General features: G+C 36.7%; 1 protein-coding gene across 24 annotated transcripts in view; it reads left to right on the top strand.

The window, feature by feature from the left end:
* DLG2 (discs large MAGUK scaffold protein 2) overlaps positions 1-23,401 on the top strand; it is a 996,215-nt gene that overhangs the window by 750,558 nt on the left and 222,256 nt on the right. For all 24 annotated transcript variants that reach the window (XM_050332274.1, XM_050332275.1, XM_050332276.1 and 21 more), the window contains one exon: positions 17,553-17,621. In XM_050332274.1, the coding sequence (XP_050188231.1) occupies positions 17,553-17,621 (69 nt within the window). The remainder of the gene's footprint in view (positions 1-17,552; positions 17,622-23,401) is intronic.

Below are 23,401 nucleotides of genomic sequence, written 5' to 3' on the forward strand. Positions count from 1 at the left end.
GTTGTAGAGCTCACCTATCACTATATTGCATCAATGCTTGCATCTAAAATTTTTCTTAAATGTAATTTAAAAAAAAGAAAAAAACCCACAAAAAATGAAAGCTATTCTGAATTATTATCATTATGATTATTATCAATGTCCCCACACAAGAAGGTGTCTTTCCTACTACTACTTATGAAGGACGTTGGAACCTGAACCAAAATCCTTGGAAGTTTGAAAATACTGAAACCTTGTTTTCAAACTGAAAAAGTGAAGGGGGGGGGGAGTTTTAGAGTTAAAATTTCAGCATGTAAGTTATACTGTTATTGTACCTCAACATAGCTTGTTCAGTATCAGAGCATTTAGACTGTATTAAGTAGTATAGGTTGGTCAGGGGACAGGGAATGAAGGAAAGGGAGGGCAGAAAGAGGGATACTTAATTATTACACACAAATACAGGGAAAATGCAAAGTCCTGAGCTTGAGTTTTTGGGACGAAACATTGAAAAGGCCAAGAAGAAAACTGCCCTTGATAAAACATATGTCTTTATGAAGAGGCATTCAGTGCCAATTTGCAGTAGTATGACAAATGGACATAGAAATTCATTGAAAGCCATAGTCATTATAAGCTGCTGTATCAATATAAAGTCCCTGGACAAAGGTTTTCTTTTTGTTTTGCTAAGAAAGAAATGAAAAAACCCTACACATTAGGTGTGCAGAAAGAGTTACAAGCTCTAAACATCCCTAAATTTTGTGAAAGTCTAGTTATGCAACTGACCTTTTTGTGTTGAACTCAAATTTAGCCAAGTTGTCATTGTAAATTTGCATGTAGAACTTGTTAATGTTTTGGGATTTAAAAGAATTAATTCTTTAAAAGGCTTTTATTTCATTTTTAAAGAATAGCACTAGAAGGAGCTAGCTTATGTGATTTTTTTTTTTTTTTAAATAATGCTTATAGTGCATAAAACTACTGAAAAAGAAAGGTCAATGAAAGGTGTTAAAATACATTTTTTAGCTGACAAATGGAAGAAGAAGTTTTAGTTTGACTTTCAAAATTGATATTTCAATACTGTTAAGGAAATACAGGAACAGAAACATTACGGTTCCCAAGGAGATGCATAGACAATGTCTTTTTCCAAAGTATTTCCATACACCAAATAGAAAATGCATCATTCCACTGATAATTGGAGGTCCTCGGAGGTGCTTACTGCATCTTTTGAGGATCATTATAGTTCTTTCTTTTATACTGTTGAAAACACTACACTGATGAAGTGGAGAGCAGGGAAAAGAATACAACTCTACAGTGTGAGAGTACATTTGTGTATATGGATTTGCACATCAAAAATTGCTTTTTATTTGATTACACTGATTTCTGACATCAGAATTCTGAATATCAATGACTGTATCCTTACAAACTTTCCTAAAAAGCAGACTGGAGCCATCATAATGTGTTACAGTGTGTAAAGAGAAAGCATATCAGCATGTGCACCTGAAATGCACTGCAGCCTACATGGGTGGAGTACTCAATGCAGAAGCCAAATATTACTTGTCACTACTGCTGATAGTATGGTGCACTTGTGCAGCCCAGTGCAAGACCATAGTCCTGAGCTGTTCTAGCCAAGGTAGGTTAGCTGATGAAGCAGTCTAACCTGCTTTCAGTAAATGCCCACATTGATTACAGCTGACTTGGGTATAATCAGCAACATGCGTTCAGTTACTGAACTGATGCAGATTGCATAAACTTTAATCAGAACTGTGAGCCTATTCAAAATACAGTGACTAAGAGCTGCAGGTAGGAGGACTTATGTAGTACCTGTGGCAAGAGCATGGCTATACAGGCTTGGTTAGAAATAGAAGTCATACAGGTTTGGTTGGAATACAAACTCACATAGTACTGTCATTACACCATGCAGAAGAGAATTTGATTTTGACATTTCAGATTCAGAAGTGTGAATGAATGTTGCCAATTTTTCATACCAAATGTTTACAACCATTTCCTATATTATACTATTTTAGTCGAAGTGTATAAAGATTCTTGTGTTACAAAGACATCCAAAGTAAGTGATGAATTCATGAGTGTCATTGAAATCACAGGTGCTGTCTAGGATCTTGAGGTTCAAATGACTGCATATTTCCCTTTCTAAATGCTGTGGACATACCAATGAGAGGAAATTTCAAAGAGGGAAATTTACTCCTGATGGAAATTTTAGGGTTTTTTTCCTAGTTGATTTTGCCTGGTTTTCCAGGTACTTTTTGTAGTCATCACTCAACAATTAGCATTCATGTTCGTGTGCCATGGATTACAGAATGGGTCTTTCAGCTAGGGTACTCTGAGGTTATTCTTTGGAATAAAAAATTCAAGATTCACGCCATACTGGCAATGATAAGAACACAGGAATCATGGTCAACTGATTTCTTTTCCTTGGCTTTCTTAATTTTTTTCTTGATACGATCTTGTACGATACTGTAGTGATTTGAATTAATTACAAGAAGGGGGTAGAGTTTTGTGTTTTGACGAAAGTGGGATTACGCAGTAGGTGTCCACAAAGGAAGATCAGTACAGTACCAAAACCAAATCATAGCGAAGGAGAAGTTACATGACTTTGTTAGAGCTAAACCAGGAATAAACATGCAAGTACAGTATTATAAGCAGGTTTCATGTCGAGGCTGACTCCCAAACCACATGACATCATGGTTTGTAGCATTTTAACAATTATTTCTCAATGTATTTGAAAGTACTACTATGTATCATTCATAAAGAATAGCATCACATGGCAAATAAATTCTTAAAAAGTTGGTAAATCTTTTTGCTGTTGACTTTAATCCAGCAGCATGGACTGTTGCTGAGGAATTAACTTTAGAACACAATGCTGCAATATAAAATTTTGGTTTTAAATAAACACTATATAGTAAGAGGTAGGATTTTTATAAAAATTATCCTCCACTAGGATAGAATATGCTGTAATGTTGCCACATTGGACTTCTTTAATTTGTCCATATATAGCTTTCATGTTTACATTTCAAATTTTCCAAGAAAAACAAAGGGAATTAAAATAGGTCTTAATAAATTTATTTTAAATTATATTACTATTTCATCACTCAAGGCTTAAACCAGTCTCTATATAGAGAATAAGAAGAGGTACAGTGTGAAAAGAAATTTTGTTACATTTTCTTCTGTACAATGATGGCAGTTTTACCTCTGTTCTCAATCCAAGGTGTGCAGAGTGTAGCATTTACTGTAAGAATTCTTAGCAGGTCTGAACTGCCATCAACAAAATACATAAATCTTTTTCAGTACTAATTTACACATTCTACATTCACATTTAAAGGACATAGGTTTTGTTTGTGACTGATGTGTCTCTGATTGATATATAAAAGGATTCTGTAGCTAATTACTTATCATAAGTTTATTAAGATACAAATTTGAATTATTTTAGATGCCTGAAAGGTGTAGAATGTCTCCAGGCCTGTCTTTGGCCCAGAACAAAAAACGAGCAATGAAACTGTTCCACTTAACTTGGGTACAAAAATGTGTGTTTTGAATCCAGAAGTAACAAGTGAAAGAACCTTCTTTGGGTTTCTTGATGTGTATTTACCCAATATGCAGAATTCAATTGGTTAAAAAATATTATTATTTAAACAAGTATTTTCTATGATTGTAGACTTCCCTGATAAGTTGGAAGAGAGGCATAGCTTGGAATAAAGTAGTGCATTAAAGGAATTCTAAACACAAGAGCCTATTGCCATGGAATTTTCTGCCAATCTAGTGAATTCTAGATTTGAAAATATGGATGACCATCCAATGCATGGGCTTACCCTCCATCATTTTTTTTGTATCATCTAAGAAATCCGTATTTCATACATTGTGTTCACAGATTTCAGGGTATTCAGGGTATTAAGCAGAACTGCTTTGTCCTTCAAAAATAATTCTCCGAGAACTGAAACAAAATGCTGCAGGGCTCAGTTTATGTGCACAGGATAAATATGAACACAAGATACTCATCTTCAAAAATAGCTTCCTCACATGGCTATTTCTTTTTGCAGTGCTAAATGACAATGGAATTTGGGTTTTAGCGCTAGTTAAGGTTAGATGAGTTACTGGTATAAATCCAGCTGTGACCATTTGTATTGATTGATTCATGTTTCCTTGTGCTTCCCTGTATGTCTGTTATTCAGATGTCTTCTCTTAAGCACCATTATTTTAAATCTGAGTGTACCCAGTGCAATTGGTTCTGGCCAAAACATTTGAGAATCAAAGTACAAAGGTACTTGCAGAGAGAAATGATTAGTTGGTAGCAGCAAAGAGAGACTTACTTCTGGATAAAATTCTTTATCTAGTAAATGAAACCTGAAAGTCAAAGAACCATGGCGGTATCTTCACAGTAAAGTAACCTTGAAATAACCCAAGAACCTGGGGTTTGCTGGTTGACTGATGAGAAGGTTGTAATTATAAGACATTGTCTCTAACCTATAACAAATACTTGAAAAGTTTAGTGAAGGAAACTCAGGCTGTTGTTCAGGACTGATGCCAGTAAGTGTCATGGTGACGTTAAGTCAGTTCCCAGAAGGATCACAAATTGACTGTTTATCAGCTCAGTCATGTGTAAGCACTTGATAATTTTGCAAAGCTTCTAAAACCAGATTCCAAGCAAATGATTTATCTATCAAGTCTGTAACTAAACAGTTCACCTTAATGACCTACCACAGGTTTAGAATAAAATTCTTCATAAATTCCTTTCACAGTTCTTTACTTATTAGGTAAATATCTATTCAAAGATTGAATTTAACAAGCACCTATAAATAAATGGTGGTTTATATGTGAGTTTAGGAGTATAAGGATTGACATAATGGAACATATTAATAATCTATCTACCCCATAATTCATGTGATCCAATCTATGGCCTATAATCAAAGACAGGCAAAATTAATTACTAATTTGCTTGGATAATATTACAGTGATCTTGTGTGGGAGATGTTTATACCTGACACTCCCCCTGTGAGTAACCCCAGAATGAGAAAAAAGTAATAGATTTTTAATTTTTTTTCGTATTAGTTCTAGTGTATCCTTCATCCTTAGACCTCAAGGTGTAAAACAGTGAACATTTCCCATGAAATGCTCAGTAATTGTAATTTCTATCAGATTAAGAAAGATTCATGATTCATATCGAATAGATTAGAAACAGAAGAGCCTAAACCGTTGAATTTCTTCACTATTCGCCTTTCCTTTTGACAACACATTCTTTATATTTCTACATTTTCAAATTACCATTCTCTGCTGTTTATCTGTATTCTGTTGGAATGTTGTTTGTTTATGTGCGTTATGTTATTTCTGCATTTGCTTTTTCTCTCTCTGTGTATTTTTCTAGGATTTTTCGGTTTGTGTTTGGTATAGCTGCAAACGCACACTTGCATGCTGGGCTGCTTTGAATGAGAGAGAAAGTGAGACTGAATAGCAGCTTATGTAGGATTACTTCCTCACATCTGCTATGTTAAAAAAAGATCACATTGAACCCATATTCCTAGCTTGCACAGAGATAATGTATATCCAAATAGGAGGGATAACATTATCAGAAGGTATCACACAGGTGCCGTAAACACAGTACCAGGAGTCACTGCAATATCGAGTGTGCTGTTCTGACGGGTTTTAAATCAGTATCATCAATTAATGCTCTTTCTGATGTGATAGTTCTTTTTGTTTTAATGAGCCACTTCTGTGGAAGCTGAATGTACTCCTTTTCTACCTGTTTCACTGTGACAGTTACTGTAATTCAGTGCAATGCATACATGAAAGTGAGTAAGCACAGAGGAAATAACCTTGTTCTTATAAAGAAACAATATTAAAACTTCTTGAAAAAATTATTATTAAAAATATTAAAACAAAGTTCTGTATGTTTTTTTATTATGCAAATATAATGATACAGAATGTCATCACATAGAAATGTTTGTTTTAAATCATTTAAAGTAATTGTTATTTTTCATATGCTTTATCTTGAATGAGTAAAATTTACTGCAATGACTCTAGCATGAAAAGAATTTTATGTACTTGTTTTTCTTTGGATGGAGAGGGATAGAAACTTGGCAAAATTAGTTTAATGGGTTGATGTTATTTTAAGCCTGTCATTAGGCTTATTTATTTCTGATTTCCCTACTCTTGAAAAAACAAGCAGATGCAGTGCAAAAGTACTATGAATTATTATTCAAGTGTCATCTTCAGTGCAAAGAAAGTCAACCCTCCCTTGAAAAGAGAAAGCAAAACTAAGCTTTTCTAGGCACCAAATGCAGTATTGCAAGATCAGTGTAACCACTGATATAATCTCTGTCCATTTTACTAATGACAAGATTGCTCTAACAGGGTTCTGTGTTAAAAGCACATTATACTTCATCTTTTTTGCATCCTGGAATTAGGTGTCTGTGATTCCTGAAGGGAATTCCTAACTTTAAATGAACTTGTATAGATTGTGGTGGAAAAGTACATGAAAATGTGAGGTCTCTCACATTTTTCAGATGTCTGTTTAACCATTTGTTTTCTTATGCTCCTATTGAGTACATAGCTCCCATAAAATTGAATTTTGACAAAAGTAATCCATTTCATCCAGTTCTATTGACAATAATAAACCAGGGCATCTAAAAATTCTGGTCTTAACACCTTCTGAGACTCAAGACTTACTGGCTGTTAGCATTTTTGTGAATAATTTACTAGTTTACAGTATTTCAGCATTTATGCTGTATTCACAGACTATAGATTAGGTGACCTTTTTCTTTAGACAATAAGAGCAATTTCCTTCCTGGAATACTTCTGTAATAATTTCTTTTATCCTTTTTTTTTCCCCTTTTCTTTTTTTCCCACCAATGCAACTGTTAAATACATGTCTGATGAGAAATTTGGTATTTTTTGACTGCAAATCCTATATGATTCTTTCTATTGCGCCCATATGAATTTTTGTAAAACTGCTGAAATATTCCTTGATTTCTATCAAAGTTTTGCCTTTCGAAGTGGATTTTTTTTTTCAAGTCCTTGCAAATGTCTTTCAGTATTTGCTTAAACTGGAAAGCAATATTGGTGCAGATATCTGTGTTGTTGCTTGCACAGAAACCCAATAGGTTTTCTGTGCAATAATATGTTTCATTATGGAAGCAATGCACAGCTCTAGAAATACATCAGATGTGGAGTTTATGGGACAGTGGTAAGTGCTGTGTGTTGCAGCTGCCACAGAACAGTTACTGATGGAAATTGTGCTACATACTCTCTGCAAAAGACTAATACATGTATGCACATATTATGCACATATTCTTGCTTTTTATTTGTAATAGGAAAAATCCTGACTGTGCTGGGTTCATGTTAGCTGGACAGCAGGTACCCACATAAGCCACTCTATCCCTCTCCTCCTCAACTGGGCTGAAAAGAGAAAATATAGTGGAAAGGCTCATGGGTTAAGATAAAGACAGGGAGAGATCACTCACCAGTTACCATCACAGGCAAAGCAGTCTCAACTGGGGGAAATTAATTTAATTTATTGTCAATTAAATCAGAGGAGAGTAGTGAGAAATAAAACCAAACCTTAAAATACCTTCCCCCAGCTCCTCTCTCCTTTCTGCACTCAACTTCACTCCCAATTTCTCTTCCTCCTTTTCCTGAGCAATATGGGGAGATGGGGAATGGGGGGTTGTGGTCAGCTCATCCTATTCTGTGTGTGCAGCTGCTTTCTCACATTCTTTCCTTACTCCAGCATGAGGTCCTTCCTTATGGAAACAGTCCTCCATGAACTTTTCCAACTTACAGGTCCTTACCAAGGGCTTCAGTTCCTCACAAGCTGCTCCAAACATGTGTCTTTTCCATTAACCACTTCCACAGTGTGCAGTCCTTCAGGAACAGCTTGCCACAAGGTGCGTCTCCTGCAGTCACAAGCCTTGCCAGCAGACCTGCCCCAGCATGAGTTTTTCATGGGGTCACAGCCTACTTTGGGTATCTATCTGCTCCAGTATGGGGTCCTCCGTGAGCTGAAGGTGGACCTCTGTTCCTCCATGGATCTCCATGGGCTGCAGGGGCACAGCTGCCTCACCATGGTCTGCACCACAGGATGCAGAAGAATCTCTGCTCCAGCACTTGAAGCACCTCCTCCCCCTCCTTCTGCACTGACCTTGGGTATCTGAAGGGCTGTTTCTCTCACAAATTCTCACTTCTCTCTTTGGTTGCAGTTTTTGCCCCTTCTTAAATACACTATCCCAGAGGCACTACAGTGTTGCTGATGGACTTAGCTGGCTGGTACTGGTTCTGTCAGACATGCAGGAAGCTGCCAGAAGCTTCTCACAGAAGATAACCCTGTAGCCCGCTACGAAAACCTTGTCATGCAAACCCAATATGTACACATAAAATGAGTGAAAAGCTGAATAACTCCTTCCAGCCATATAGAATGACTGGAAGAAGCCAATAACTCTTTCCAATGCCACAAGCTTTGGCACTCTGCCTCTGAACTGTTTCAACATGTTCAGATTATTTAGTGTCTCCAGACAACCTTAATAGAAGTTTTTTTCTATAGCACTGTCGGGGTTTTGCTCTGGGTCAATTTGCTCTCACCCCTCACACAATTACTATTAGTTGAGAGAAGGTTTATGCAGACAAAAGAGAGCTGATTGGGGAAAATAATATGAATATTTATTACTAGCAAAATAAAACTAAAGAACTACATCTACAATAATTCTATTTAGGTAAAAAGTACTGTGTATTTACAGAAATACCTCTCGCCCCTTTTTATCAGTCCAGGAGGAGAAGCAGTCTCTTTCTCCATTCTCAGAGCTCCAGGTCTTTTCAATAACTCTGCAGCACTCTAAAGCTCTTCTTCTGTTATCTCAGGATGACAACTCCTTTTCATTGCAGCTGGAACTCTTTCTCTACATCTCTTTGTTGGCCTCAGGGCTGGGCCTACTCCTCTCCTGGGCTAAGACCAGAGGCTGGGGAGTTACCCAGTCCCTGAAGGTCTTCTCTTCCATGGACTGCAAGGGGACACTTGCCTGCCATGGATCTTCACCACAGAGTCACAGGGGATAATGGCTTTTGAGTCCACCCCTGTTTCTTGTGGAGGTCCCTCCCCAGGGGAGAACAGTCCTTGACAGACGTCTCTGACATGGGTCTAGCATGGATCCCTCACTTGGATCCCAACATCTTACCCGGGCCGTCTCGCTCTGGCATAAGTCTCGTCTCTCTCAGGGTCACAAATTTCTAGCGCTAGCACGGATCTTTCACACAGATCCCAACATCCTACCCGGGCCATCTCACTCCAGCGTAGGTTTTCCTCAGGGTCACAAATCTTCAACAGGACTCTGCTTCACCTCAGGTCTCTCATAAAGTCTTGGTTTCTTCATGCATCAACTTACTCCAGTGTAGGCTCTTCCACGAGCAGCATGGGGGTCTCCTCACCCCAGCAAACTTCCATAGGTGGCAGGGATTTATTTTTCAGTCTTTTCCCTGCTGAAGGAAGAGAGTGAAAGGGGGGAGAAACAGCCCCCCGTTCTAACTTCTCTCTCTTCTGGCTACCAGCTTTGACCTTGGAGGTCCCTTATGTCTCTGCCGGAATTCCTTCTGCAGTGTTTGTCATCCAAGCAGTCAGTTCTTCTCTAAAGTTTTTTTTTCTCTACTCTCTTATAGGAGAGAAGAGGGGCTTCAGTGCCACACCTGCCCCCGGCCCAGGGCCAGGGGAGGAGGGGCCCTGGCCCTCCTTGGAGCCTGCTGCCTCTCTTACATGGCTACTGCTCCTAATTTCACCTGTACCACAAGCTTCCCTTCCATTTTTCTTAAATATGTAATTAGCAAAGGCATTACTGAAAGATTTGATTGGCTTTTTCTCCGAAAATCCACCTGGACAAAACCATCCTCAGCCCCAGGGGCTGGCTGGTGGGCAAAACCATGACAAGCACACCTTTCTTTCTGTTATATCACAGAAGACCTGACTGATTAAGACATTTTTCTGTACTGTCCTTTGTGTTTTCCTTTGGGGAAGATGATTTGTTTTTACCCAGTAAGAGTGACTGTTCTGTCACACAGAAATTAAACCGTCTCCAGTTGTCTTACACCTTGTGCAATTCATTGGAGTGGTAATGCTTGGAAAGCACTAATGCCAGAGAGAATTAGGAGTGATAGTGAAAAGTAAATCAGGTACAACATTTAAGTATAGAAGCATGGCAGAAAACCTTACTGATGTTGAACTACATAAGCATCATGTCAAAGAGTAGGAAGGAGGGTGACAGGTGCTTTCTCCATGAGGAACTGAAAGCTCAGCATTGTATCAGGCCTGGTACCAGGTACTGCGAGCTGTAGGCAATTGGGAGACCATGCAAAGTGCATCAGGAAGTTTTTTTGTAATTTCTAAATAAATTATCTCTATTTAAATTCATGAAAGTAGACCTATGTCTTCTTCCACAACTGTAATGAGAGCCAACCCAAGTTGTTATGTTCATGGATTATTTCCATCCAGTATTGCTTAAGCAACTAAGAATGCTGGATTTTCCTTCTTCTACCATTATCCCTTTTTTCTTTTTTTCTACAGACCTACATGTTTTTCACTTCTTGCAAATACTTTGACATTTAAACCTCAGTCCTCAGCTGGTATAATTTTCAAGCTAACTTCACAAGGGAGTATTTAATCTCCCAGAAGAAGCCTTATAGTTCCTCATATTCATTACAGTATCATAAATAATAATGATAACAATAATAACAATAATAACAACAATAGTAATATTATAACTGAGAGGCTGGTAGGAAGACTTGAGATCACTTTTTTATAACTGTAATAGAATGTCTTGGAATGATGTTTAGAGTTAGGCACCCCACTTCTGAAAACCCAAGTCTGTCCAAAGTAGGAGATGAAGATACGAACAAGGAACATAGTAAGTTAAGAGGAGGATGGGATAAATGGTAGGAGTTTAAACAAAATTTAAAAAGGTAGGTTATAAAGTAAATCAGTATCTAACAGTGACATCTAGAACAGAAGAACTTCCCAAAGAAGCAAGGTACTATGTCTGATTGATTAAAACAGGTCTTAATTATTCCTAAAATTTCTTCCTCTTCAGTTTATATCAATTTGTCAGTATTTTTTCTAATGGTTTTCACTTGGTATACCTAGTTAACTCAATGCTGTGTTCTTCACAGTACTGTGTAAGTCTGTATTAACCACATGGGAACCACACTACATGTGGAACTGCATCAAAAGTATATCCTGTCCACTCTACTCCATTAAACAGCATTTCTAATCACTTTCATTTCCCCTCACTTCTTTCCAAATGTCTTCAGCTGTATTAAGGACTATAGTCTCAAGCTGAAATAAAAGTTCCTCTCAAGTAAACATACTTTTTATATTTGAAAGGTTATCATTATCTCCTGCAGTTACCTCAGCCATAAAAAAGTAGTTTTGAAGTCAGTGGATGTTTCACCACTTTGATGATAGGTACTGACTTAAGCATACCACTAACAAAGGTGGATAATTAGCTTTATTCCAGGAGCTGAAGCATACCTATGAGTCACAGTTTCACCTTGCATTCTTCCTTATTGTTGTATGATGCTAGTTTAGGGCTGCAATAACTCCAATATTTTAAGTCGCAGAGCCACTAGTATTTTAAGTCACTAGCCACTTCTGTGTGAATACTGTTTAGGGAAGGGAGGGAGGCAGAGAAGAAAGAAAAGGAGTGATAACCTAATCCTTCATTTTGTTTCTTTTCTGTTTTCCACTGGCAGTGCTATTTATAGAATAGACATACAGATGCCATTTTAAAAATTGAGTTATGTTGCTGAAATCCTCCCTGCATGTGCCTGTGCATGAAAACCATATTACATCTCATGTTCGGCTTTGTTACCTGAGGGTGGTCTGACTGAAGCAGGGTTGAAAGTCCTATCCTCTGAAGCTTCCTATTTGCATCTGATGGGAGACTGTCTGGTTAGTTTGACACTTCTAATATGGGTCAGTAACTGTCAGTACTGGATATTATCAAACTGTTTGTAGCTGAGAATACCAAAAAAAGCAATCTCTGGTCTTCTAATTAATCCCATAGGAGTGCAAAAACTCATTTAAGTTAGAAGTTTAGCTGTTGGCAGCATCAGGAAAAGCTGGTTTCGCTTCATTGAGCTGAATTAAAACTCCACATTAATGGTATTAAAGCATGTTGCCTTCTTAAACTCTTATATCCATCAAAGCAAAGGCTTAGAAGCTTTATAAACAACTGCAGTGCTACCTTCAGTCCTTGACATAAGAAAAAACATGCTGAGAATACATCATAAAATCAAACAGTATTAGTGTTCCCTTTATTGGTCTCCAGTGGAATTTTTCCAATATTATATTATCTCTCCTTTTTCTTGTAGTATTGTGAATAACAAAGAATAACTCAGAGCTCTAGTTTTATGGGGTGTTTTTGTTGTTTGTTTTGGATTTTTCTTGCTGCAGAGAATGTATTGATAGACATAGGAGTTTGTATACTTTTCTTCTTTGTGGAAGTTTCAGAATTGGGACCTGAAGAATGCTGCTCTGAAGCCAGTGTTCAGAGAGGTCTCTACCCAGCCTGTGCCACTGGCTGCTTCACTGCTTCTTTATGAGAAGCTGCAGGTCAATTGATTTAGGAAGCAAATAATTTTTAAGCTGCCAGTTTTGACTAGTCAAAATAAAGATATATGGAAACAAAAGGTTTCCTAAATCAGGGCTATAGCAAATAGAGGACAACTGTTTTTGTTGATAGCGGGGTGGGGAGGGGAAGAGGAAAACTAAGGACTTTTCTAGTACTCTGTTTTTAAAGACAGTGTGTCTTGGTTTTTTACAAATTAAAGAAAAAAGGAAAAAAAACTCAGATTGTAAAAACCATCTTTCTTCTACTGTCAATGCAACAGGCAGACTTTGGGATGAAGTGATTTGAGTGTCATTCAGTCTGATTGGTCTTACTGGTGGTTTGTCAGTATTTTTGCATTATAGAAGTTTAAAACACATTAAATATTTCCCTAACATGACTGTTTCATTCCAGATAGAAGTTGCACTGGCATACTGTGTACTGGTGAAAGTGTCATTTGGGAAATGAAGGTGGTAGTTCATGTGGTCCCTACAAGGGATCTCCAGTTTCAGCATCGTCCAAACAGCAGAAGTGCGTTTCAGAGCATCTTTGGGCTAGAACAGAGTTGAAACTAAGGAGGCTGGCTACTCACCTTTTTGTTACTCTAATACTTATTGATATTATTTTCATAATAAATATATTTAAAAATATGTGGACACCAGGCTGCTCTGTTTTTAGTATTTAATGAAGTCATGAAATGTCACGCCTTGCATAAGAAATAAGTTTAAAACAAAAAGCAACTTAAACCCTTTAAAAAAGAAAGCTTGGATTCTCTGCTTCCAGTTTTGTCCCTTATTATTCATTTATAGTCTCATTCTTTGTTCCCTCACTCTTATGAATTGTCTTACAAGAATAGTATATTCCCCTTGTCTCAATGAACTAAAATAAAATGGAATTAATTTAAAATTAGTATTTTACAGAATGTGAGATTCTTTTCTTCAGGGAAAATATCCAATTGGTCAAGCAATGATTAAACTGTGTTTTAGAGTTTTAGGTGTCGTTATATTCATGGTAATACCTTAGAAGGCATAGGCTTGAATCAAGCATCAAACTTGATTTTTATAATTATGTACAAAAAAGGAGTTTTCATCTCACCAGTTCTCAGTTATTTTCATGAACAGGAGCCTTTATTTGAATGCTGTGTAACAAATCCCTAGGACTGGAAAAAGTTTTTGAATGGGTGGAATATTGCAGATAGCTGAGCTCCTCACTTGGAAGGAGTGGGTTGTAAGGTACCTTGCACAGCTTTGCTTGGTGATGTAGTCATTCCAGTGAGGGATGCTGATGACATCTAGTGCTTAGCAGATTTGGTAATTTCAGGACAATACTGAATTGAAATAATTGATACAATTCATACTTTTAATGGGATTACAGTACTCAATAGAGCATCTGATGAATGGAAAATATTGCTATCCTACTCTTTTTTTTTCACTCCACCACTGAAATGCATTTTATTTTCCCAATAACTGCTTTTCCCTCTGAATATTCTTCTTTTGACAGCCTGTCTGGATATTCCTTTTGTGAATTTGCTGCTTCTTCTTGCCCCAGTTATAACAATAGTGTGTGAGGGGAACTAGATGTTCTCTCTGGGGCTCTTTCCAACTCAAGCTCTTATTTCCAGGATTTTATAGTTACCAAACACAACATGATTTCCTAAGTGGCTGAGGAGAGCGGTTAGTGAGTTTTGGGTACATTACCTTTCTGCTGAGATGTTGCACACCTTGTCTTCTGAAAGGGATGAATATCCTTTTTTGGAAAATCAGGATTTTGAATTCCTTTAGATTGGACTCCCAAAATCAAGTAATTTGGTGCTCCTAATCACTTCTAGAAATGCTGTTCACTCTCATTTTGGTTTTGTGTTTCAACGATACGTTTCCTTAGAGAGATGATAAATAACATTTTCATCAACCTATCTGAATAGAGATAAAATGTTTTAAACAATAATAATTTGCATTTTTAAAAGGTTGTCCATTTTTTTAAACATATGCAAATAGTGAAATCCAGTAATAAATTTATGAGAGTCCAGTCAATATCAGCTTTAGATCTCAAAAGTTCTATGTTGGGAAAGGTAATTTGTTCCATGTTAAAGAAAAGTGTGTGATGTCAAACAAAGATCTTTTATAAAAATCTAAAAGTTTTTACTAGTTCTGTAAAGGCTATTGTGAGAAGAAGGTGACAAAATGTTTAGTCTTTAGTCATCCACTATGCAAAATATTTAGAAACAGAGAGGTTATAACCTTCAGGTTTTATGCAGTGGCCTGTGTTAAGTATCAATCCTCCAAGGTAGTTGAATTCATCAATAAATTGCAGCATCACTGTGGGACCTGGGAGTCTATAACAGTGATCAAACCAGTCCCTTTCCACATTTCGAATCTTTGTGCAGGAGCAATAATTCACTGTTCTGTAAATTTGCTTTGTTGAATGTAGTCCATTTTTCCTTTTAACTTGCAATATCTGAACAGTCACATCCCAAGTGCTTATTACTCAATATGCTTTGGTGGTCATCTTCAGTTGCTAATTTTGTAGATAAATGGGAAATTATTTGGTTTTAGTATGTAGCAGCTGAAAGTCCTACATTTATTGCTCTTGTAATTTTGCTTACTTGAAGCTGGACAGAGTTACAGAAATAAATTTGCTGTAGTAAAAATACAGCACAATGCTGAAATCTTTTTTTGTGAAAAGAAAAAAAACTTTCAGAATTCAAGACAGTTTGGGCAGTTGTGCTTGGATGGATATTTTGGCTCTGGTTGTAAAAGTTATGCTGCAACCAGGAGTAAATCTTGAAACAGGGGAGATGGCTTAAAAGCTTTAAGGCAAAGTGCCATATTAGCTGTCATTCCTCTGCTTCCATTTCCTGAAACAGCATTCCTTTGAAAACCGTAACTCGACACATTTGTGAAATAAACCAAATTCCTCCATCAAACCTTTGATTGCTACCTTGCCATGCTTAGTTAATAGATTTTTTTTTCTCCCACAAAATATGTAGCATCTGTTGCAAGGATATGAACTGTTTGTTTAAAGTCTTACTGTGAGTTTGGCATCAGCAGCAGAGCTCAGGCACAGCTTTTCCATTCTCTTCTTTGGAACAGACCTTGATGTACAATGTGACTAGAGGCTTGTGACATACCTCATTGTCCCTCCTCTCTGCTGTGTTTTTGTTCCTTTTACCAGCCATATTCTTGCATCTCTTCAGAGAATAAAATTTCCAAGAGTCAAGCTGCACAGGGAAAAGGTGGAGTAGTTATGGCTCTGCTGTGCCACTTCTGACTCATGTGTACAGGGGAGAAATTAAGGGGGGAGGCTATTGCCTTCCTTATTAATTTTGCGTGGGAAACCAGTACAGGAACATGAGGATGTATGTTCCCTTCCAGATCTGGAGAGGAGAACGAAGACAAACCACAATTCAGACTTTAGATTTTTAAAAAAGCATAAACACTATTTAAAAAGGTAGTTTAAAATGCACATCCTACATAATTTTCAAGATGCAAAGTTAATGTGAAGATTTAACTAATATTCTTGAAATATTCTTCAATGTTTATCCAACTCAACTGTCCAATTCTGTCCACGCCATGGTGCCAGAAACTCATGATACTCCTGAATATGTTTTGTTATAAAACAGATAAAAAGCTCTGTAGCTCTTCTTAGTAAGGGAATATACTTTTTCAAAAACTTCCTAAAAACTTCTCGGAGTAAGGATGAGTACAGAAGTTTACTACCATAAAACATGAGCACAATGGTGACAACAGGAAAAAGCAGGAAGCAGCAGATCTTTTGTTTGTCCTGTGGCATGAGAGCAACCCTGTGTGCTACACATAAAAAATCACATCTTTTCTGTCAGATAGTATTGGCTATGCTACGGGATGAAATGCATGTAAAATAGATATGTTTCTCACTAATGTCAAATGAATTAGCTTTTATTGAAAATAAGATGTACTTCTTGTGAACAAACAGCTTGAGATGTATACAAAGCTCGAAAACAAGACAAAGTGTGCAGTTAGTACAATCAGTGATATAAAACTGACCTAAAGATTTATTTTTAATGTGTATTTGCATTATTAATACTGGGCCTCACTACATGCTGTAACCATTTAAACTAATTAGAAGATACACCCAGATGCTTCTGCTTTTTAATATTTTATATAAACAGATTGTCTTGGATAAGGAAAACAATTTATAATCGCAAAACTGCCTTTGACTGATGCTGTGTTGTTATCCATTAATATTTACAATACTATTATACAATGGTACAAGACCTTAGTTAATGCATATTGGGTAGTTTTAACACAGTAATTATTTTTTTATGTTTCCTAGTCATGTCAGTATAACATTTGAGAAGACATTAGACCTCAGGGTTTTCAATCAAAAAGACTTTTCTTTCACAGAGTCTGTGTTTTGCTTAGAAAATGTAATGGTTTTTTTTCTAAATGTTTGGTCTTAGATTGATAAAATTCCATGTGGAAAGACTCAAGCTACTGAAAATCTGATGATCTAGTGTTGAAGTTGTATCCTGGTGCAATTCTAAGCAGTGAATGTCTTCTTTCACTGAGAATTCTGCCTGAGAAACACTGAGAATTAGATTGATAACATCATCATTTGCTGTTTTACCTGCTGCTTTGAAATTAAATTTGCATTTTATGTTTAGTATACTTAACAGAACAATTAGCATTTAAGTTATTTTAAGTTACTAAACTCTGTGTGTGTGTGTATATATATATACACTAAAAAAAGGAATAAGAAATATAAGGGGGAATTATTCTCTTAACTATCTGCTCTTAATGAGAAATGAAAGCTGATTTTAAAGAAGAGAGATTGTGTGGTTGAGCCCTTTGCTGAATAAATGAGCATCGCCAAAGTCAAAATACTTGACACACGAAAAACAATCTGATCGTTGTATCTGTTTTGCCATTAGCTGAACTGCTAGAGACAATAAGAACATCGTAAACTTCTATTTCTTTAACAAATTCTTTTCTTTATTCTCCCTTGGTCATACAGTCATTCCCAGCACAGCACTGCAACGCGTCCACCCACAGTGAGCTTGCAGCGGACCATTTCTGTGGAAGGGTAAGATGATTCTCTGTTGAAGCTGCCTGTAGAGCTCTCAGATACCACTGAACTACCCACATACACATAGCTGTTCACTAGATGTGGTTTTGCATACCGCAGTGTTTAAGTCTGTGAGATGAAGCAATAAATAGTTTCAAATTAGCGCTGATCCTTTCTTGATACTTACGCTGAAAGGTTTGGTTTTCCTAGAAATGGGCATATCTGTCACAGAGATATAGTGGATACAATTTCTTCAATTCATCTCACGTGACTAGTGTTAATATTTACTCATGTTAGCTGTAAAATGGTTCTCACTAATCATGGAAATACCCAGTGAACTCTTGGTCTGTTTTCTTAATGTATGCACGAGTTCGTTTTGACGAAGCAGTGTCCAAAACCAAGGATGAAGAAGTACTGAGAGAGAATACTAATCCTGTGCTGGTGTGTATCTGTGTATATGAATGTGTTAACTGTAGAGGCACACCTCTGGGTACATGGCTAACTCAATTATAACTAAAATAATTGGGTAAAATGTGAATAATTCACAACCACAGTTAATATTCTTGCATCTTTACAATATTAGAAAGGCTGGTATTTAACACAGAAACACAGATTTTGTTTGCGCTGACTGGCATAGTTTATGTAAAATGTCAGATATGTTTCTCCCATCACACAGAAATGTGGAACTGTTCAAAATCTTTAGTTGGCAAGGGTAATAACTTGTCATTGGCTGCTCTCAGGTCATATTTCAAAGCATTTCTTTCTTGTGATAAAAGTGAGAATACAAAGTTTCCACAGAGGAAAGATGTCATCTTGTTGTATTTTGGTTTCTGTTACAACTGTACTATGGTGCAGTGATAAAACAAAGTGGTAGATGTGTAAAATAATCCAGTGAAGCCTGAAATGGTTTTCTCAGAAGTCTCAATGTTTTCTTTCTTATCTAGATCTAAGATCTAAGATTTTTAGTCTTTATTTAAAATGTGTAAGTCAGCTATGGTAATTATTTATTGAAAATTGGCCTGAATAATGAAATTGCTACAGTAAAGGTGCATGTGACTTAAGGGCTGTCATCTGGAAGATAGTTTTATAAATAAAGTCCTTATCATCCAGCCATCTTCCTCAAAACAGGGCCAATTTTAAGGTAGATCAGGTTGCTGAGTGTCTTGCCCAGTGAGGCTGTGACTATCACCAGCTGTGGAAATGGCACGAATTCCTGACAACCATTCTCAGTGCTTAAACACCCTCCTTTTGGATTTCTTTTTCTTTTCTCTCTAATCAACAGAAAGAATCATAATAAATTCCCATCTTTTCTTCAAATCAACTCATGATGTTTGAAATAAAACTGAACTGCAAGAACAAGTTTGGTGGTGAAGCAGTGATTTGTTAGTCATTATGGAAAAAAATAAAGAGGGGAAAGAAAAAATTATTTGCTCAATGGAGATTTAAGAAAAGAAATTCTATTATAATGTCTCTGACTTGGTCTACTGGGCTCCATAATTCAGAAGGCATCCTGTAGCTTTTAACTCCTACTGAAATTTGGAAATCAATCTGTCTACATGAATTTTTAGATAAATCGCAGAATCTGTGCTGGACACACAGACAACTTGCATATATTGTGCATGAATCATTAGAGCACAAAAAATCTGCAATTGACACCACAGGTCTCCTGCTGTTCAGGGGGGTAGAAGAGTATCAGCTTGTAATTATTACTAATCAACTTATATGGAATCATATTTCATTTCACATAGGAAAGTGGGGCTGTGAACCTATTCCACTGCTGAGCAGAAATGAGTAATCAGCTCAGCCCTAAATATTTCATTATGTTAAAGCTTGCTTTATTCTGATGTTTTTGTGGAGCCCATGCTGCTAAGTATGTTTATAGCTAACACAATTTTGAGATCAAAATAAAGTTCTTTTCCTTTTTTAGGAACCATGTTTCCATCAGTAGAGTCCTGTGTTTAGGAGGCCCATTATATTGCTTTTGAGATGCACTTTGTAAACAGCTGCTTTACCTGCAAGGCATCCCTGGCACATGCTGACATTTGTACCCTGCATGCTGGCTCTGTCTGACTGACTGTGGAGTCACTGAAGGGATATAATTATCAGGTCCTATGAATGAGAAATTAAATTTGGGAGGGTTAAAGAAATACAGAGGGAATTACGTTCAGTGGCATTTAGTCCTTTCCACACTGTTGATTATGTGATAATTGAGCTGGTCAGAATAGATTTTTTGAAAAACTTGATAGTTTTTTCAATTAGGTAATGGATTCATACCTAAAACAATTTTTTTTTTTCTTAGGGAGGGCTTTTGTAGACTTCATGTACAGCAAAAAAATTAATAGCAAGGTGGAAAAAATAAAGATGTCTTCAAAGATTATTTTTTCTTTATATTCAAGCCATATAATCTTCAAAGTGTAATAACTGTACATGAGGTTTACAGATTTTTATGTGTACAAAGGCATGCACTTCAGGGGTGTTTGAGGTCATTATTAATACAATCTCATTAGTAACTTCCCTAATGGTTTATTTGCATAGTTTAAAAACCAAGAAAACTCTAATGTTTGAATTCAAAAATATTGGGTTTTTGAGTTTTTGGTTTTAATGAACAACCTTAGCTGTAAGTATTCAAAATAGGAAAAATATTGGTTGAAAACAAAGCCCTGAGGGTTTTTTTTTAATCTTTTTGTACTATTTCCAAAGCTGTAATGTTAGTGATGTCTGATAGCTATTCTCTCTGCAGTTGATATTCAGATTAAATTGTATTTTGTATGCTACCAGCCATCTCTTAGAAACTAGGATTTCAGCTTATTTGATAGAGTGTTTTGACGGAAATATTACACCGATTTTTCAATATGACCGAGTAACTGAAATATATATAAATATTTATATGTAAATAAACAGCATTTGGACCATGACTAAAGGTAAGAATTTATTCTTACAGATATTACAGACCACTTCGTGTTTCAAAAGCGTCTTCTATAAAGTAATTTTGGATGCCTGCTACTAGCTGTCTGTGTATTGATATTTCGAAACATGGCTTAGGGGCACTGCTATTTTTAGGTATTGTCTGAGCCTTTGAATACTTCCTCTCTCCTGACAGTGCAATTGTTTACAAACTGTAAAGCTGGAGCATTCATGGTAATGAATGAGAGCCATCGAATGCTGTAAGTAATAGTTTATAGAAAAGTGGTTTCAATATGGAACCAATAATTTTTAAAAGCAGAATGCAAAGCAAACCTTTCTAGTATGGAGTTGCCTGTGTTGGGTGTAGCAAGTGGAACAGAGATGCAGCTTTCAGGATTTGTTTTGATTATTAGCACGTAAATCATGCACCTCCTGGAACAGGGAAGAGAGACAAGTAGATTATGTGAGACAAAGTATAAATGAACAAGCAGATAGGAATAATCATATCTCTTATAGAACTAAAGAGCATATTAGCAGTCCTACATTATTGCTCTGGAAATCAATGAGATTTCTCAAACAAAGGAGACATACTCCTGTGCATTTAAAGTAAATGTCAGGTGTCATGGTAAGAATACAGACTAGTTTTTCAAATAAGAGATTATTCCTGTATGCTAATTCCAGCTTCCTATCTGCAGGCAGAAAACATTGCCTGGTGTGCAGGCTTTAATTCCTCTACAAAAGACAAAAAAAGAGGACTCTTAAAGTCCAGAGGTGTTCCTGCAAAACAAATACAGTTGCACATGTATAAGCCAGTGCACTCACGCATACATCAGTCAGGTTGAAACCTGACTCCCAGTAGGTTCCCTTGTATTAAATGTATTTCAAAGTTTATGACAAGTTAGACATGATGTTTGCAGAATAAATGCATTAAAATTTTAGTCAGTGTTAAAATTAGAATAAAGCATTGCTTCTACAGTTAATGCTAACATTCAATCAACGAGAAATGCCAAGGAATCCATAGTCAAATAAACAGACAAAATACTTTCTTTGAGCAGAATGGATAACTGTACTGAGGAAAAATGATATTTTATTATGTGATATGATAAATGAACATCTCATTAAAGGAGGAATGCTTACTTGTTAGTATACCAACATTTAGTAAAATGAAATAGTAAGTCACTAGTCAATTACAGGTAGTGAGAATGAACACTCTGCACAAGGCCAAAGCATTGTCTCAGTTTACGAATGTAATGTTGCTCTGCTTGACTGTGATGGTCAGTGTGACAGCAGTAGATAAAAAGGTTTCCTCATTTTTGTTATTAAAAAATTAATACAGGATAATAATAATTAACATCACAATCAGGGATCAGACCTCACAGTTAGGGTCAGGTGCAACACTGATGTGGATCACTGATGTGTGCAGCTCTTCGAAGCTCTGAGATGGTATAGGACTGGGAATTGGAGAAAGGAAGGTCTGTCAGCTCCCTGCCACTGCCAGGTCCTGGTGTTTTGGAAACCATGCAGCAAAGGCAGAGGGAAGGAAGGGGGAGGAAGGCTAGGGGTAGAGCTGTGTCGCATCATAATGGAAAGATTTTGCCAAGCCTAAGAGGGGCATAACAAGGGGAAAAGAAAAAACCAAGATGTTATAGAAGTGATATTGCAATAAGACAGCAGATGAGAGCAGTACGGACAGATTTTTCTCTAATTGTGTGAAGCAGAGTTGTAGAAGGTATGAAACAAAAACTGTATAAAGAAAGCTTGTTTTCACCAGAACTCGATATCTTTGAAAAAAAGTGTGTATGCATATTCCAGGCTTCAACCACTTAAGATTTCATATTCTCTTTTGTGTAATTAGTCAGATTTTAAAACATCACACACACTGGCCCATACTCTTGTCCATGCAAGCTTCCTGTGTTAAATACTGTGAATGATCTCTGTTTGAACTACCTTTTTTAGGTCCTTCCATTATGAATGTCCTTTGGTTGCCAGAAATAAACATGCAGTTATTTATCAGAATTCTTTGAATCATGAGAGGAAAATGAGAAGTATTTTTCTGAAAGAGAAATGGCTTAATCAGCCAAATGATTCTAAGGTCACTGTTCACACAGTGAATTATCAGAAGCAAAACACCATATTCATACTGCTCAATAGAAAGGGCTTTGATCCTTTAGATTTGGGGTGGTTTTTTTCATAGAATCACAGAATGCTTTGGGTTGGAAGGAACCTTAAAAATTGTCTAGTTTCAGCCCTCCTGCCATGGGCAGGGACATCTGTCACTAGACCAGGTTGCTCATATCTGGCCTTGAACACTTCCAGGGATGGGGCATCCACAACTTCTCTGAGCAATCCATTCTGGTGCCTCACCACCCTCACAGTGAAGATTACTTTCCTAATATCTAATCTAAATTACCCTGCTTCAGTTTAAAGCCACGACCCCTTGTGGTATCACTGCATGCTCTTCCCCCCGATGTACTGGTACCGTGTGACTTTAACCAACTAATACAATTTCTCACTGCTTCAATTTTCCTTCCTGCTATTTGCTACTTTTAAGTAGCTGGGATGGGGATTTTTGTATTATATATGTGCTTTGCACAGACGTTGTGGAGCCTTAGACATCTATTGATCCTACCTTAATGCGAGCAGTAAGATAAATAAATATTCTTTGGGGCTTTCTGTGATATATGTGATTGTAACACCAAATCAACATGTACATGAATGTATGTATGATTTCAACATCCTTTGTGAAGAAAACAGCTTTTTGAAAAAACCAAACAAACAAAAACCCCCCAAAATCAACAACAACAAAAAAACCCAACCAACCAAAACCCCCTCCCCCCCACAAAAAAAAACCCAAACAAACAAACAAAAAAAACCAAAACCAAAACCAAAAAAAC

The sequence above is a fragment of the Myiozetetes cayanensis genome, unplaced genomic scaffold (assembly GCF_022539395.1).
Source record: "Myiozetetes cayanensis isolate MyiCay16 unplaced genomic scaffold, myiCay2020 scf5-8, whole genome shotgun sequence".
Lineage (NCBI taxonomy): Eukaryota > Metazoa > Chordata > Aves > Passeriformes > Tyrannidae > Myiozetetes > Myiozetetes cayanensis.